Source organism: Macrobrachium nipponense, chromosome 26 (genome assembly GCF_015104395.2).
Source record: "Macrobrachium nipponense isolate FS-2020 chromosome 26, ASM1510439v2, whole genome shotgun sequence".
Lineage (NCBI taxonomy): Eukaryota > Metazoa > Arthropoda > Malacostraca > Decapoda > Palaemonidae > Macrobrachium > Macrobrachium nipponense.
The window spans coordinates 50,404,480-50,421,960 of record NC_087215.1 but is presented as its reverse complement, the minus strand read 5'-3'; the positions used below and the strand labels follow the sequence as shown (position 1 = coordinate 50,421,960).

General features: G+C 36.0%; 2 protein-coding genes across 2 annotated transcripts; both read left to right on the top strand.

The window, feature by feature from the left end:
* The first annotated feature begins 5,596 nt into the window (after window positions 1–5,596).
* On the top strand, window positions 5,597–6,493 carry LOC135199818 (crustacyanin-A1 subunit-like). Its single transcript, XM_064227957.1, has 2 exons — window positions 5,597–5,714; window positions 5,925–6,493. The coding sequence occupies exons 1-2, from the start codon at window positions 5,618–5,620 to the stop codon at window positions 6,188–6,190; spliced, it is 363 nt and encodes a 120-aa protein (XP_064084027.1). The 5' UTR covers window positions 5,597–5,617; the 3' UTR covers window positions 6,191–6,493.
* Window positions 6,494–15,642: 9,149 nt separating this feature from the next.
* LOC135199819 (crustacyanin-C1 subunit-like) lies at window positions 15,643–17,146 on the top strand. The gene is made up of 4 exons (XM_064227958.1): window positions 15,643–15,803; window positions 15,990–16,074; window positions 16,617–16,736; window positions 16,881–17,146. Exons 1-4 carry the CDS (start codon window positions 15,660–15,662, stop codon window positions 17,132–17,134), a joined length of 603 nt encoding a protein of 200 aa, XP_064084028.1. The 5' UTR covers window positions 15,643–15,659; the 3' UTR covers window positions 17,135–17,146.
* The last annotated feature ends 335 nt before the right edge of the window (window positions 17,147–17,481 follow it).

The following is a 17,481-nucleotide window of genomic DNA, read 5'->3' as shown; positions in this document are numbered from 1 at the left end:
TAAATAAATTTGCAAATAATGAAATATTAAAAATAAAACAAAAATTGAAAAACTAGTAAACTAGATAATATCATTATTTCAAAACTATACAAGGGTAAAGGTGTGGTTCTTCTTTACCGCGATGATTATATTAAAATAGTGCTGAGTATTTTACATGACACGTCAATATTTAAAAGAATTTGTGTACCTGATTTTGCTACTATTTCTGTTAAGAAGATCGTATCAATATATTCCTATAAAGTTTGTTTGATAATTAGATAATTGACAACGACACTTACCAGAATTTGATAAGTACATAACGACGGTGTCCCTATTAGACCTATTTTTGCTTCCTATGAAACCCCTAATTATAAGATGACTAAGTTCCTAGTGCCCTTATTAAATGAATTTTCTATAAATAATTATTCAGACGAAATTCCGAACATTTTATGGGCAATGTTTTTGTGCAAGATTCTGATTTATTTATGGTAAGCTTGGATGTCGAGTCTCTTTTTAGCAATTTCCCTGTGGAAGAGACAATACAAATAATCTTAGACAAAATTTTCACCCAACAGGATATTTTATTTCACGGTTTTAATTACAATAATTTTAAGAAAATGTTGCAACTGGCAGTGCAGGACACTGCCTTTATTTTAAGAAATACAGCTTACACTCAGGTTGAAGGTATGGCTATGGGCAGTACTCTTGGCCCAGTTTTTTCTAACATCTTTATGTGCCATCTAAAGGAACATTTGCCGGACAACTGTCCCCTCTCTTTCCTGCCTTTATTTTACAAACGATATGTAGATGAAGCCTTTTCACTCTTCCGAAATAAAGAGCTAGCTTATCATTTCTTAAATACGCCAATGTAGCCTATCCCAACATTAAGTTCACGATTGATTACGAAGGCAACAATAAACTTGCATTTTTGGATATATCTGTGTCCCGTAACGAGCAGGGCTTCTGTACCTCTATTTCTAGAAAGTAAACATATACTGGTTTTCGTACAAATTTTTATAGCAGTGGTCATTTTAGTTTTCCATTAACTTAAATTCCTTAAATACTCTCTTCCACAGGGCCTATACTTTAACTCCACTTTGTTTGCTTTCCTACAAAAATTCTCATTTCTCCAGAACTATTTTTTTTAGATAATTGCTTCCCATCCAAGCTTTTTTTAAAAAACAATTGTATAACTTTCTTAACTGTAAGTTTGTTGCTGTTTATAATATACCTACTCTACACAGGTTGGAATTTTACTTTAGTATTTCTTTTATTCATGATAAGTCTTTTTAAGTTCAACGACACCTACCGGCAGTTAACAGTAGAGTTATACCCAAGAACCCTTTAACCATTTGGACACAGAGACGAACTAAGCTCCCTGAAGACTTCCAATGTGTTTATTTATATACTTGCCCAAATGTAAGGTAGGGAAATATGTGGGGGCTTCTCGTCGCTTACTAAAAGTCAGAATTGATTGTCAATGGAGAGTTACCTACAGAACAGGTAATACATTAACTAATCCAGAATTTTCTAATGCACGGTATCATGCCAAAAAAAGTAAACAGGATATTGAATATAAACATTTTAAAATTCTCTCCAGAGCCACCTCATCAAATCAATTAGCAATAACTGATTCTTTATACATTAAGAAGCTTGTTCCTTTAAACAACCAGACTACCTCCAAAACACTGTACCTATCCTGAGTGTGCCTCTGTCTCTGTTTTTGTTTGATGTCATTTGGTCTTTGATTCTCCTCCTGAAAAATAGCGGTCTGTTTCCTGCATTATGTCTGTCAAATATTCTTTTAATTTTTAAAATTTCTATTATTTTTTATGTGTAAATTTTTTAATTCTGAGTCTTTGTAACATTTTTATATATTGTAATTGATTTTTTCAGCTTTGAAAATGAAGTTATGTCCTCGAAACGTCAGCATGTTTAATGAACGGACATATAGTAGTTTATGAGGTTTCCTTCAGCTTCATATTATATATATATATAATATATATATATATATCTATATATATATATATATATATTATATATATATGTGTGTGTGTGTGTGTGTGTGTATATATATGTATATATATATATATATATAGTATATATATATATATATATATATATATATATATATATATATCTATCTATATACATAGATATATATATATATATATATATATATATATATATATATATATATATATATATATATATATATATATATATATATATATATATATATATATATATACAAATTCTTGAGAGTCCACTTCAACAAAAAACTTTTAACTCTCAGTAAATTATTGCCAGACATGTTTAAGCAGAAAATGGAAAACAAATGAAATGATCTTTAGTTAAGTCAGGTGATCAAGAACTGATTAAACTACTGGTATGGCTCATAAGTGGCTTATTTAAAATAAAAACACTTGAAAGGGTTTCTTTGGAGAAATAACATGAATAGGCAAAACTTAGAATAAATCAGACGAGTTTGGTGCAAGTACAGTGGGACATATATTGCATCAAATAATTTCAAGAATTCATGAACCGCTGTATTTCTATAGCCTCACAAAAATACACAAAGGCAGGATTCCTCTAAGACTGGCCATTTCCAAAATCTTAGCATGTATCTTTTTATTTTGAAAGGGGCCATTTCCCATCTTCTTCCCAGCTCCTTATATAAAACATTCTGAAGGTATATGGACAAAATTCAACGACGAGAATAATGCAATTAACGATGTAAGTTAATCCAATTGCTTCGTTATTCTCGAAGGTGCTTATAAATAGAAAAATGGCATTTTAGCCAAACATAATGATGTCACATACCATTCCCAGCTTCTTCTAAATAAAAATTAAAGTAAAAAAAACATTAAATATGCGTCGAATAGCAATCATGATTTCTACACAGCGTATAATGCTGTATAAAATTATCGGCTGTGGCCCATGAAACGTTTAGTCACTGGCCGGTGGCGGCCTGCGTTGTTGGCACCTACAGTGGTACGAGATGCACGGGCGTAGCTAACTGTAACCTCTAAAATAAAAATAAAAAACTACTGAGGTTATTGGCTGCAATTTGGTATGGTAGATGATTGAAGGGTGGATGATCAACTTAGTACTTTTGAAGATCTGAGGGAGGACAATAAAAGTTTTCTTTTACAGAAAATAAAGAATCTTAACTAGTGGTACTATGCATATTCAATAATGCATTTTCGTTAGATAGTTTTTATAGACACAAATTTGAGTATACCGTGCAGACCACGCAACCTAGTTCTAATAGTCTAATAATATACCTTTTCAATCAAGAGATAAGGTTTAGGTTATCCATGTGGACGACGTATTGACATTTTTATCATTTTTATTCGGATGATTTTTATTTCTATTAGTGTAATCACTTTTTATTTTCATTATAAGAAATAAAAACAAAATAAGTAACGGATAAAAATTTCCTTTTATAGAAGTTCCAATAATTGGATATCTGAAATTGCAAACTATACGGGCATGTTCCCCTGAGTATGAGGATAAGCCTCTTTAAATAATCCCAAGAACAATTGTCATTCCCCTAATACTCTGACCTAATATTTTACAAAAGATGTTTATGAAGCCAATCATATCTTCATTCGTACCCTAAATGAGACACCAAAAGAAACATACAAGAGTAAGATAAAAATCCCATTCCTAGACAGTGGAGCACTAAGAAGAGACGATCAATTGGCTATTAACTGCCCTGAAATCATCGGAACGAGGAACTGGCCTTGATATCGACGTATATCCAATACTTCCAAAAAGGTGCGATGAATCTTAAGTGGGTTCCTCAGAATATGAGGACTGTGCGCAAAGAAAAATCAGATACCGACTGCCGGTGAGATAGCCACACTGATATTCTGTCGCTTATAAACACGTAGGCGACACTAACCGCAATTAAACTGGGATGCAGCAGAGAGCGTTTTACCTCTGGAAGCATGTGCTACTCCGAAGGTCAGAATCTGGAAGTTATTTTGGTAAAGAAGGCTAACAATATGAATCATTCACGACAGTCATGGAGACCAGATAAGACTGACTATATTTCCTGCAAGAGGATCCCCATCCATTTCCTCTTATTTCGGTAAAAACAGTTTCAATCAATGTACTCGCCTCTCTTATCAGAAGTCGTTGTTCCAGAAATTCTGCCCTTTCGGCTTTGGAAAACATAGTTGGGAAGAGGGCGATCTCCCTTGGCCTGATTCACGAATGATCAAGGCACTTACGAAGAGGATTATTGCAAAAATATGCGGGCCTTGTCCAACAAAGACAACAAAATGGAGGAATATGATTCATTCCTCTGTTGTTTGTTGTTTTTACTTTTATTATTTTTTTTCTTTTCTGTACCCCATCAAGTACTATCAGGGAACACGTTAGTTAATTCTTGGAAACTTTTGAGATACCCAGTCAATGAGTGTAGGAAAAGGTAAAGGAAATTAACATTGAAAGCTTAATGTTCCCAGTCTCAATCTCCAAAGCCTTTCCAACAATCACCATCAATTTTCCTAAGCCTTCCAATATATTAGATAATGGTAAAATTATTTTATTCCCTCCATCCAGCATATTTTTATTCCTTATCACGTAACCCTACTTCTTACATCTGATGGATGGAGGAAGCCCCACGAGTCCAGTTGCGACCGTCAGAGAGAGAGAGAGAGAGAGAGAGAGAGAGGAGATTAATTCCCTAGATAACATATGGGCATGAGAGCTATAAGGAAATTAGACTACGTTTATGATTGAGGGGGAGAAGATTGTGCGTGCGTGTGTTTATCCATGGCCACTCCCTGCTCCTCTGCTCAGCAGAAGGTAAGTATATAAGACGTACTTCGCAGGACCTCCTCAGTTCTGCATCGAACCTAGAAAAATGAACGCCTTCCGCTCTCTCCTCGTCGCCGTCCTAGTGGTGGGTGGGACCGCCTACCGGAAGCTCAATATTCCGGATTATGTGGTCCCTGGAACATGTCCTACAATCAATGAGAAACAGCTCTGGGAAATGCAAAAGCCCAGACTTTTCCAGGTACTCAAGTGTCGTTCCCATATTTTGAAATAAAGTGAATCATTGTCAAAATATGTGGTGGGCCTTCCTAACGAAGACAGAAAACCCGTCGAAAATGCGATTGAATATTTATTTTTCTGTTTTTCTTTCAGATGGGAGGGATATGGTACCAGATTGCTAACACTCCTATGGAATTTCAACCCATCGATAAATGTTTGCAGGTCAAATACACCTGGGGTGAGTTCATTTTGTAAAAAAATTACACTTTATTTTGCTGTCATAAAAAAGCTTGCCTAATTGGTCATTAAATCTGTTCATATTAATCACCACGTAGGTGTTACTATTTTTTGTTTTTTGTTTTCCAAAGAGATAATCGGATAAAGATTAGAGTTTCGTGCATTATTATGTTAAACAAAATTCAGAATTTGCAAGACGTTAAAAAATATTGTCAGTAAATACAATAATACATAATCATGAAAAATTTGCTGTAACAATGCAATCCTACCTATTTCAACTGGGCAATGCAATCTTCCTACCCGTTATGCATAAATCCACTAAACCTCCCAAGAGGATCTCACTCACAAATCCGTTCCGTTTCCAGACGGAGAGGGCTTTACCACGGCTGCCATGGGTCTCTCGAGAGATGGGGTCACCATGAAGAACGAAGGAAGGCTGTATCCTATGCCTTACAACGAGCCACGACTAGAGATCACTGCGGAGCATTGTAAGCTGCGTTCAGAATTATGCCTTTCTCTTTCCCCGAACCAGTTTCTCTCTCGTACACTTATTTGTCAATGCCTGTTACTCTTGTACATGGAAAGCATACAACTGAATACAAAGATAATTATATATCACATCCTTTCTACAGTTATCACTGTCAACTTTGAACAGAATCTGCAACAATAGCAATAACATTCTGTCTTTCATTTCACAGCCATTCCAGCGCCGCTGGTCATCCTGGACACCGACTTCTACAACTACGCCTGCCTCTACTCCTGCATGGAAATGGGTGGCAGGTACATAACCGACATGGGCTTCGTCTATTCTCGCAAGCCGCAACTGCACCAGGCCTACCAGGGGATTTGCGACGAGGCCTTCAGGAAGGCTGGTGTGGACCTCAAGCGGTTCGTCAAGACCTACCAAGGAGACACCTGCACATATCCAGAGCGAAGAGTTGATGGACGGCTGTCGTGGGCTTAAAATGGAAGCGGACATGGCGCTCTCCGATTTCCATGGGTTTATTTGTCCATCTACCAGCAAGATTCTGTGAAAATGAACAAACGAATGTTTCAGGAGATTAACTGGGTATGAATTCGAGTCTGAATCTAGATCCAGTAAATCTTTTTGATGACTTCGTTCATTGTTATTGTCACGGATGTGCGTTTAATAGAAAACGGGAGTTTCCCGTTGCTGGTAAAAGAAGGCAATTGATGCAGAATAATGACGAGGGATTGCCACCTCCTTGTAATGCTCTTTTTATTATTGTAATATTTAGCTTCTAATTATGACGAAATAAACCTCTATGTGTATTACTTCATTTTTCATTAACTTTGCTGAAGTTTAGGCATACTATTATACTGTCCCAAGACTAATCTGAAAGCAAAGTACGAATTAAGTATGACTAGCTTTGCTATCTAGATGGCGCTGGTAAAATCGACATAAAATAAAGGTTCAAAATCATGAGTTTGGTACACGGAACATGATAGGCTATACAGACAAGCAAAGGGGCTATTCCAGCCATCAGTGCTTAAGATAGTGAAAAGAAAAAGCTGGAGGGGATGGATAGTAAGATGGAAGAACGGAAGTGAGGATTGATGTAATGTAAAATTCTGAAAAGCAAAAGCAGACATGGGGCGAAGGAACGCTGCAAGCACAGAGTACTGCCTATAAGTGTACCAAATGTACAGCGAAAGACGAAACTTTGTTGAAGGCAGTTATGTTGATCAAGAAACACCCTCCGACACCCAAGTTACCAACAGGGGCGAAGACATATTATTTCTATTCATATATGTATTGCATATGGGAGTCTAACCTTACACACAGTACAGTGTAGCGTCCATGACTTTAAATGAGAAAATCGGCAAACCAATGAGCGAACACAAAAGGAAAACCGTTATAAAAGCAATATTTTTCTATTAATGCCTAAAATACATATTTACTTGAATGTCCAAATTGCAGCTCTTTGCCTGAGTAGTTTTTATTTAATTTAAAGTTACAATTAGTCCTGATGGTCCGTCTGGCAACGCTATAGACAAGCCAAGACCAAGATGTGTCCGAAAGTTTCATGGGCCGCGGCTCAGACAACATTATACGGAGACCGCCATGAGATAGATCTATTTTCGGTGGCCTTGATTATACGCTGTATAGAAAACTATTGCACCGAAGAAACTTAGCCGTATTTTTTAAGTATTTTATATTGTAAATCCGCAAAATGTTGGTATATTGCACTTTATAGTTAATATCGATATAGTTCCATTTTTACAATGGGAATTGAGACACCTCCATTGTATCTTTATTATGTGACTAAGCATGTCAACCTTACTGGCCCTCAGCTCCTAGTTGGGCCTCATGCGAACAATGATGGAAAACATAATTGTTCTCAGGGAACCCAAGCTTTTGAAAATTGCATTGATCCATAAGTTTTAAAATCCATAGGAAAAAGACAAAGGAACAATTATTCGAATAGCAAATATGATTATGCATTCATTTTCATACTCCCCTTTTGATCACCTTAGCTGGCAGAGGAACCACGCATTCTATATCTTTTCACGCTCTTCAAGCTTAATCTAAAGACCAACTAACCAGTTGATAGAGGATCTCAATGGCTAAAGCAGCTGCCGAATAAGGATAAGGATATAGAACAGCTTGGCAAAATGTTACAGGAAATGAGAAAAGTGATGGCATAAAGTAAAAGACACTACAAGGGCATCAGCAACTATAAAAAATGCCTAAGATTCTTTTATTCATGACAATTATGGGTATATTTTCATAAGACTCAGATTACCAAAGTTTCTGCATATGATTATCATCTTTAATACATGAATAAAGAACAACGAAATTTGCTTATCGCGGCGATTTAGCCCCATAATGGAACTCACGTCAATAAGGCTCAAGATGCGTCCATTTACCGAGGCCTAATCTGAGAACTATCCTGACTCAATGATTTGCCCTTGCCGCTTCAGGGAGGAGACTACTCAGCCTACTAACTTCCCTATGCTTTTTAGAACCCTCTTTCAAAAAGAATCCACTTACAAAAATGGGCTTCCTAGAAAAAGAATTTCTCGTAGGGCTTGTTTTTTCTTATATTTTCTTTTAAGTGAAAACGCTTTTTGAAAACGACGAACTTTCAAGATTAACTTTCTTACCCAAAAAGTGCAATTACAGAAACAACCTTTCATATATAAAGAATTTTTTTCCGTTTTTTTAATAACCTTTTGAGACGGACCTCGTATTTCTCAAAACTGCGCCATTAAAACAATTCTATTTTTCCAAAAGTGCCAATATAATGAAAGACAGCACTCTTCAGAAAAAAATTTAGATACTTTGTTATAAAACCTCTTTCCATAAACAAAAACATTTTATAAGAGTAAGCTTTAAGCCCGTTTCCAAACTTTGATTTACGTTGCTGACATGTGGTCAAAGAAAAAATCAGGTCTTTCCTGAAAAAAAATCGCTGAATCTCAATGAAATAACAACAATTCCCGAATGTTGCTGCTGTTATTATTATTTTTATTATTATCATTATTATTATTGTAATTATTATTTGTAATTATTATTATTATTACTAACGAAAGGATAACTATAGGAAAAACTCAATTGAAACTGAACTATCTTCTTAATGGAAAACTTCCTGTTAACAACGAATATTACAGAGGATGCATTGATTCGTTCCAATGTCACCCGAAATCTATTCACAAAGGCATTCTTTGACGAAGAAACAATACTAACCGGCTCCGGTTCCCGTTATATTGTTGAGTTTTAAAAATGTGGTGATTTTTGTAGGAACCCGATCAAATTCAGTTTATCCCGGAGATTTGCGGTTCACTGACTGAACGACAGAATGATTTACTAATAGGATGAAATGTAACTCTATCCTCTGGACCTTTCATAATTCTCCCGTGTTTATGCAACAGATTGAAAATCACTCGAGATGAAATTCGGTAGCCTTGTTCCAAGCAGATGTTAATTTATTAATATCTGTCTATCTATCTGCCTATTTATCTAATCACCTATTATTTAACCATCATCCTCCGTAAGGAACTAGTTCTGTTTTTTGGAAGGCTAAAATCATATGACGTTTCCAGCCTCCAACTCTTCCTTCTTTGTACAAGATGAAATCCAGCATAAACGGGCGAAATATCAGTCGAACATTCCACTTTTGTATTCATATTTTGCATTCGATGTTAAAAGGTGTCTTGAAGAGGAACAAATCAAAAGAATCTGAAATGAATAGCGAGTAATATTAGTTATGCTTTTGCTTAGTCTCTGATCAACCTTACATCCGTCTTCTTCCATCCAGCCCATATGAGGTACTCCAATAATCTGTATGTTCATTCATCGTTTCCAGGTCAGTAGGTTCAATTGTCAACCTCTGTTCAATTTCTTCTCAGTGATGCGAAGCTTAAAATTGAAGAAAAAATATATACAAGGGGTCCATTCAACTTGGTTTCAATACGGTAGAATAAAACCTCAGGTCCATATGTTAATCCGACTATAAACTGGGCAGAATTTAGGTGCTCCTTGCATGACGATATGGAGTCGGTATATAAAGGGTTTCATAGCAAAAATTGGATAACGATCTTCTGGAGATTTAAAAGTCTGTACAGAACGGTTATGTTAAAATCTACAAGTGATTCCCTATCTTAATAAAAGTCTACAAAGATGATGCGTCCAAAATTCCTTCCTGAATATCCGGAATTTCTACCACGATTCTTTTGCTGTAATAAAAATTATTCTATAGATAGAACTGGCAACGGTGTTGCCACACCCGTATCTTAAAGGACTATTAGCTTCGACATCTAGACGAAATTGTGGAGGTATTATAAGTCTCCCTCGGAAAAGTGATAATAGAAGACGAGGAATTTGGATGGAAGGATGACATTTAGGACGAGAGAGGAAAAAAGAAAACCAAGGTAATGAGGCCATGAAGGCCATTAAACGACGAAATAAAGAATGAAAAAATTATATCATGGCAAATGAATCAATGAATTAATAAAAGAAGTGATAAATAAATAAAATGAGGGGATGTGACCAATAAAGAAGATAAATATATGAAATTTCATGATTGGCGTGATAAATATATTTGAAAAAATTTAATGTCATTAAAAATCTATATAGTGTAATATATATATTAAGAAAATTTGGGATGATTTATTTGCATTTTGTTTTCTATTTCCCGCTTCTACTTTCCCCAATTCATAGCTATAAATAGAGCGAGATTCAATGGTTAACAATATAGATTATCTGTATTGGGAGCAGCATGAATAAATAGCTTCCTAAACATTAAGCTCAATACATAGCCCTTCATCCTCTCCTGGTTTTTAGGATATATTGAAGTGCCAATGAGTTGGGAATTTCATGTCTTCCAGGACAGAGAAGCTCCTGGTTAAAAGCTATTAACCTCTTGGGAAAGGAAATGCACTATGGATGGAAGATGAGCTTATCTCCTGAAACTGATGGCATCAACAATTACCGTCAAATCAGTCTCCTTGCTTTGGGCTACTAGAGGATGGGTAGTAGGCAGTGCGACCTGGTTGTCCTAAGAAGTACCAATGGTTTAGTGTGAGGCTGCAACACCTAAGGGCTGAAGGGCACCTGATTAAAAGTTGTGGATCGCTTTGGAAGGAAATACCCCCTAAACTGGAACTGAGCCTCTTCCTATGAGGCCAGTGGTAATCACAGTATGCCTTACAAAACACCGGGCATTCTCGCTAACATGAATAATGTTATTCAACAATTGGCTGAAGTCAAGAATTTTCATTTTAAAAATTTAAAAAAATGCTCGTGCTATTGCTTCTCGCATTTTTATGTATACACACACACACACACACACACACACACACACACACACGCACACACCACACACACATATATATATATATATATATATATATATATATATATATATATATATATATATATATATATATCTTAATATATATATATATATATTTTATTCTGTGATCTACTCGTAAGTGATGCCACATAAAATGATTAAAACAGAACGACAGCGTGTCAAGTACTTTTTGATATATTTTACATTTAAAATATATCAAAGTACTTGATATACATATATATGTGTATATTATTATACATACATACTACATACATACATATATATATATATATATATATATATATATATATATATATATATATATATACGTATATACATATTTATACATACATATCATAATTTGATGCCTTTACGTACTCAATCAGACTTTCCCTTGAGCTAACTCGTTATTGCATAAGGCATTGTCTGTACAAAATAAATAGATACAAGTTCGCGGACCTATATATATGTGTCTAAATCCACTGCCGGCGACCTGATCAGTAGTTGCCGATGAACATCCTATCGAAGAGAGCAACGAGAATCGATAATTCAACGCTCCATTCGTGGATGATAGATAACTCTACCTTATGGTTATATCAATTGACTCCATAAAAGGCCGTACAGCTCCCATGGGGCACGATCTAATTACACAGTCCATGCAGTTCTTGCCTTGCCTTCAAGGTATACGAGGTCTCGTATACCAGGAGTACTAATTTTGCTGCTTCCTTAAGCAGACTGCCTTTATACTCTTTCACAATATGAACAATATCTTTTCCAGAACCCTCGATACGGGGGCCTAGTTAGCCAACTCCTTTGGGCGACTCAGGAAGACCACGTGCTGGTTACTGATAAGACAAAATCCTCGCCCCTAGCCCCCGGTCGACCTCACCCACCGAAACAATGTCCTTCTCAAGGAAAACGATCTCTCTACGCAAACAAACCATCCGGGAACAGCTACCTACTGCCACGCCCGTCTATGGGTGGATTTTTTCAATCAAGGACACGTTTGCCTTCAATGATGGAATTTCTCTAAGATTATTTTTATTATTAAATAGTCACACGTCCTCTACTGAATAGTTTCAGGTGTGGTCAGTAATACAAGAAGTTAACTACACTGAAAGCCAGGCTGGCTGCCACATAAGCTCCCAAGACCAACTGGGACCGACGGGTCACGAACTGACATAAAAAAATGATCGGTGTCAAACTTCTGGGAGCTGTAATGGGCCACAATGAGTCCTGAAAGACGGATGGTCTCAGTCATGAAGTACTTAAAATGTACATTTAATGGCGCCCTCCAAACTTCTTCAGCCTTATTTGAAGAAATTTGAAGAACAGTAATCGTATTGTGGACTTTATTGAAATCTCAGCCTCGGGAACTCTTACAAAAATTTCCTTATATGCTCTTATAAAAATATTGACTAAAGGCGCAAAGTCTGAATAGCTTCGATTTCACATTCCATCAAAACTTACTCCGGGAGCTTGAAGAGCCTGACCACCTCTCTTCAATGATACCGAGAGCTCACCAGATTCCAGAATACAAAAATGTAATTGGGGATAATAACAACAAATTAATAAAGAATAATTATTTTATTATTATAGTGATGAGAATTGCATCACTAAATGACTCTCTACTTCATTTCATCTAGTTTTCTGCGTAGTTAGCTTTCCAGGAGGTAACTTGTTATCTTCTTTTTACCAATTGTATCATTATTTACGCAAATATGAAAACAACGACGATGTAAAAACAGCCTACGAATCACAAAAACCTTTCAAATTGGCAGTAGGATAAAAGCTGCAAGAGGGAAGTGGAGATATGTAGCTGGAATAAGATGTGATGTGAAAATGCCAATCAATGTAAAAGTCAAGATCTATAGCACAGTGATAAGACCAGTGTTAACGTATGGATAAATAACATGGACTCTAAAAAGAAAAGAGGAAGTAAAGCTTGAGAGAACGGAGATGGGAATGTTGAGGTGGAATATGGGAATATCGCTGCTTGAGAAATTGAAAAATGACGAAATAAGAAGGACGGGCGGGCTTTGTAAAGATTACGTGGGTAATAAGAGTCACGATTTAGTTGGTAAGGGAATGTGTTGAGGATGGATGACGAGGAGGGAGTGAAGAGGGCTTGGAGGAGCCTGGTTGGGGAAGAAGATCGAGAAGGTGACAGCAAATAAGAAAGCGAGATATAGTGGAAAAAAGATGAGAGAAGAGGTTTGGTGGAGGATGAAGCCTTTGATAGAAGGCAGTGGAGAAGGCACATCAGGCAACCGACCCCTTGCTGTAAGGATTACGGTGGGAAAGAAGGAGATTAGTGCTATAATGACTGACTCTCGTCTGTGTCAATCCTAGCAAAAATGAAGCTTCTGAAAGGGGAGTGACATCTATGACGAAAAAAGAGGTTTTCTTAAGATACTATCCTATATTCTGTCCAAACAGGAATACACGAATACGTCATGTACGTCTTCAACCTAGATCCTCGAGAACCCGATTATTTTCTGCCAGGAAACTATTCAGGAAATTGACCAAATCTTTATCCGACGAAAAAACCCTGTCCTAGAGACAATAAGACAATATCAGTCAATCCAATTGATCTTCAGCTCTGCATATCTCTAAGATTGCTTAAGTTATCAAAACGAAATTATGGCAAAAGATGTAACTCGAAAAAGAGATTTGGGTCAGCCAAGGAAACAGACTGAACAGACAGACTAAAGAAGGACCCCCTCCCCTTGCAGGCATATACCAATAAGAATAATAATTACTTATTTAGCACATAGATTGATATGTTATAGCCCAGGACGAAACAGATTCGCTTTCATAAAATACATACATTTAACACCACCAAAACTGTATGGTTATTTCCTATAAGACTTTTCCAAGTATTTCTTACCCATAAAGAAATTTGTTCATTAAATTCAAACTTGTACCAACACTTTCATAAAAGTGTACTTTATTTACACACTTGCTTCCCTGTCGAAAGTTACTTTTCTCTTTCAATCTATGCCGCTGGAATTCTTAAATTCTGCTCTTTTGCATTTGTACTTTTAGAGATTTGCTCCCCCGACTCATTTTTTCAGAACCATTTCCCATTTCCACATACCTTGCGAATCCTGGTCATCCACTCAATCGCATTATTACTCCTATGCTTTGCCATCTTACACGTAATCCCATCAACTCCCGTTCTTTTGCATTCTTTAACTTCTTCTTCTCTGATTACACCCTCACCAGTGACTTCCTGATGAACTATCAAACTCACAGCATCCTTTTCTACTCTTCTGTCTTCCGCCTTCAGCAGATTTTGAAAACCTTCTCTCCTTAGTCCTAGGACTGCTTTTCCTTCAAGCAACACCTCTACATCTGCGGCTTTTGCTCTGAGATCCTTTCGTTCATTAACCTCTCCGGCAGCGATCCTTCGGTGTGGAACAAGTTCTTGCTTACATCATCCCTTCTATTTTTGTTTCGTGTTTTTATCTTTCACTTACTTTCTTCTTAACTAAGTATCTCGTTGCCTTATTCTCCCAATTACTCGTTTTATTTCCATTTCCTGCTCTACTACTTTCACTATCTTTCCCGACGTACCTAATATTATATATATGCATATATATATATATATATATATATATATATATATATATATATATATATATATATATATATATATATATATATCTATATAATATATATATATATATATATATATATATATATATATATATATATATAGATAGATATATATATATATATATATAATATATATATATAATATATATACATATATATATCTATCTATATATATAGATATATATATATATATATATATATATATATATTATATATATATACATATATATACAAAACATATATAATATATATATATATATATATATAAATATCATATATACACATATATATATATAAGGACCGAATATACTCGGCTAACTCGTTTTTCATTTTTTCCTTTCTTGGCAAAACAACCTTTATTTATACATAGCATCACGTTTTATATACTTCGTGATCAAGTTATTCATATATATATATTATATATATATATATATATATATATATATGTGTGTGTGTGTGTGTGTGTGTGTGTGTGTGTGTGTGTGTGTGAGTGTAAACATACAAAATAGAGAAGACTGTATGCAAATTTAATGGAGTTGAAGCGGCAATAATTTTCAACAAGACTTGTTTGAGAGAGTTTCTACACCCAAAACATAGTATATTAATTAATTTTTCGTTTTTGGAATGTACTTCTACTCCTTTTTTGTATGTTTCAGTAATCTTATTTCTCAATTATAATGTTCAGGAATTTTTTTCTTCCAAGTTATCTTTATTTCAATTGAATGTAGTCTGGAATAGGTTCATTATGCCATCAGGGAAAGGATAGTTTGAGCTCAAAAAGTTCCATTACAAGAAAATAAAGATTTTTATTCTGTACTTTTCATGGCAAAGATAGACAAAGAAAGAAGTATCTCCAGGGGAATAATGTACGGCTGACCTTGACGAGAAAAAAACAAAGTGTAGCGGTGTTTAAGGCCTTCATTTGCGCATCCGCTTGATATATAAAGCTCGGAGACGCCTTCCTGCCATCACTCCAACCACCGCTCCCGAAACATGAAGCAACTGTCCCTCTCCCTCGTCGCCATTTTCCTGACCCTAGATGCGGTCATAAGTATGCCGGACTTCGTGAAACCAGGTCCATGCCCTAATGTGAACAAAGCGGTGCTGTGGGAACAACAACAAAGAAACCACTGGCAGGTATGTTCATCAGAAATAAGGACGACTCATTAGACCAACTAGAGAAAAGTGGCATATCTCTGTAAAGTAGACGAACTTCAAAGCGAATGAAGTGTAAGTCTGCTTAGGAATATACATTTCCAATAGAGGAAAGCAATTGTTTGGCTATACTTTTTTTTTCATTCACCAAAGACTTTTATATTGCAGATGGACGGAGACTGGTACCAGCATTCTAGCTCCCCCAATCCCTTCGACCCGTTCGCGAAATGTGTTTTGTGGAGACTCGAATACCGTAAGTAGAAGTTTTCGCAAATATTGTATGTGTAGAATGGCAACTGATCTCGGAACTTTGTGGATAAGGTAATGGTAGTGAATATCTTCATACTTGCAGCCTTCCGAAGAAGAGAGAAGCAACGAGGCTTTCGAATTTAATCTGTATTCCCAATTTCACTTTTGAATTACATAATAGTTTAATTGTATTCTAGTCTTACTCTTGGAGATAGAAGACTTCGATAGTTTTCAGTATACTGCAGAGAAAGAGAGAGAGAGAGAGAGAGAGAGAGAGAGAGAGAGAGAGTCAATATTTTTAAATTTAGCAGTATCGCGGCCAACAACAGAATATCCTAGATTGGCTTCACCAAGAACAAGCACTATAAATCTGTAATAGAAGTTTTGAAATTTAAAGACAGTGAACTGGGAATATAATCAATTATCATCTGTTCTCGGTCCGAGGGTTCTATGAACCTAACAATTCTCCAATGCAAAATGTAGAAATTTCTCTATGATAGTCTTATCTTGAAGAGAAGGAACCTAAAACGTTCTCTCTTTTCCTAGTTGGAGGAGCTTTCCGAACGGAGTCGATAGGCCTCGATGCAAATGGGGCCGCAAAGAAGACGCTGGGGTCACTTTTCTACGATTTACCCGGAAAGCAACTTGAAGTCACTCATGAGGGAGGTAATGCATTATTGTTCCTGTCTTCTGTCCTTCACTATTGTTATCCTGACTTCATTTTTCTAGATGCGCAATTTATGACTCCATGTGCGCATAAAATTTGGATATTCCTCTGTGTCTTCACTTCAATATTTCATTGTCTTACAGCTCCGCCAGCACCACTGGTTGTACTCGACACCGACTACAAAAACTACGCTTGCTTCTACTCCTGCAAGGATACACAGAGGAAATTTTATGCTGACATTGGCTTCATCTTCTCTCGAACTCCCAATATGGATCCTAATCACGTCAGAATTTGCCACGAAGCCTTCAACAAAATTGGCGTCGATGCCACGGCTTTCGTCAAGACTCCGCAGGGGGCTGATTGCTCCTACGACAACAAGCAACTAGAGGTCGTCTGAGCGTTTTTTTTTTTTTTTGTGTGTGGGGGGCGGGGGTTGGTTGACCAAATTTACCCATGGGTATTTTCTTTTATTTTGTGGTCGTGCGTAGTAGAAACAATTCATAAAACCTGACACTTCGATGGTAAATAAAGAATCTTAATTATTTAGCGTTTAATTCCAAAATCGTTCCACTGTCCTGGTTGAGTATTCGAATGAAAGGTGTAGTACTGTAATTAGGTGAAAAAATGGATAAAAATAATATACTAAAGTTGTTAGCATTTAGAAGGAAACAAAAGAAATAGAATATCACATGAGGTTGGTGCAAGTACACATATTGCATCAAATGATTTCAAGAATTCGTGAAT

Excerpts from the sequence above, each read along its gene's own strand:
- LOC135199819 (XM_064227958.1), top strand. The coding sequence starts at position 15,660 with ATGAAGCAACTGTCCCTCTCCCTCGTCGCCATTTTCCTGACCCTAGAT. Across the intron at positions 16,075-16,616 it reads TTTGTGGAGACTCGAATACC|TTGGAGGAGCTTTCCGAACG; the intron begins GTAAGTAGAAGT and ends CTCTTTTCCTAG. Across the intron at positions 16,737-16,880 it reads TGAAGTCACTCATGAGGGAG|CTCCGCCAGCACCACTGGTT; the intron begins GTAATGCATTAT and ends ATTGTCTTACAG.
- LOC135199818 (XM_064227957.1), top strand. The coding sequence starts at position 5,618 with ATGGGTCTCTCGAGAGATGGGGTCACCATGAAGAACGAAGGAAGGCTG. Across the intron at positions 5,715-5,924 it reads AGAGATCACTGCGGAGCATT|CCATTCCAGCGCCGCTGGTC; the intron begins GTAAGCTGCGTT and ends TTCATTTCACAG.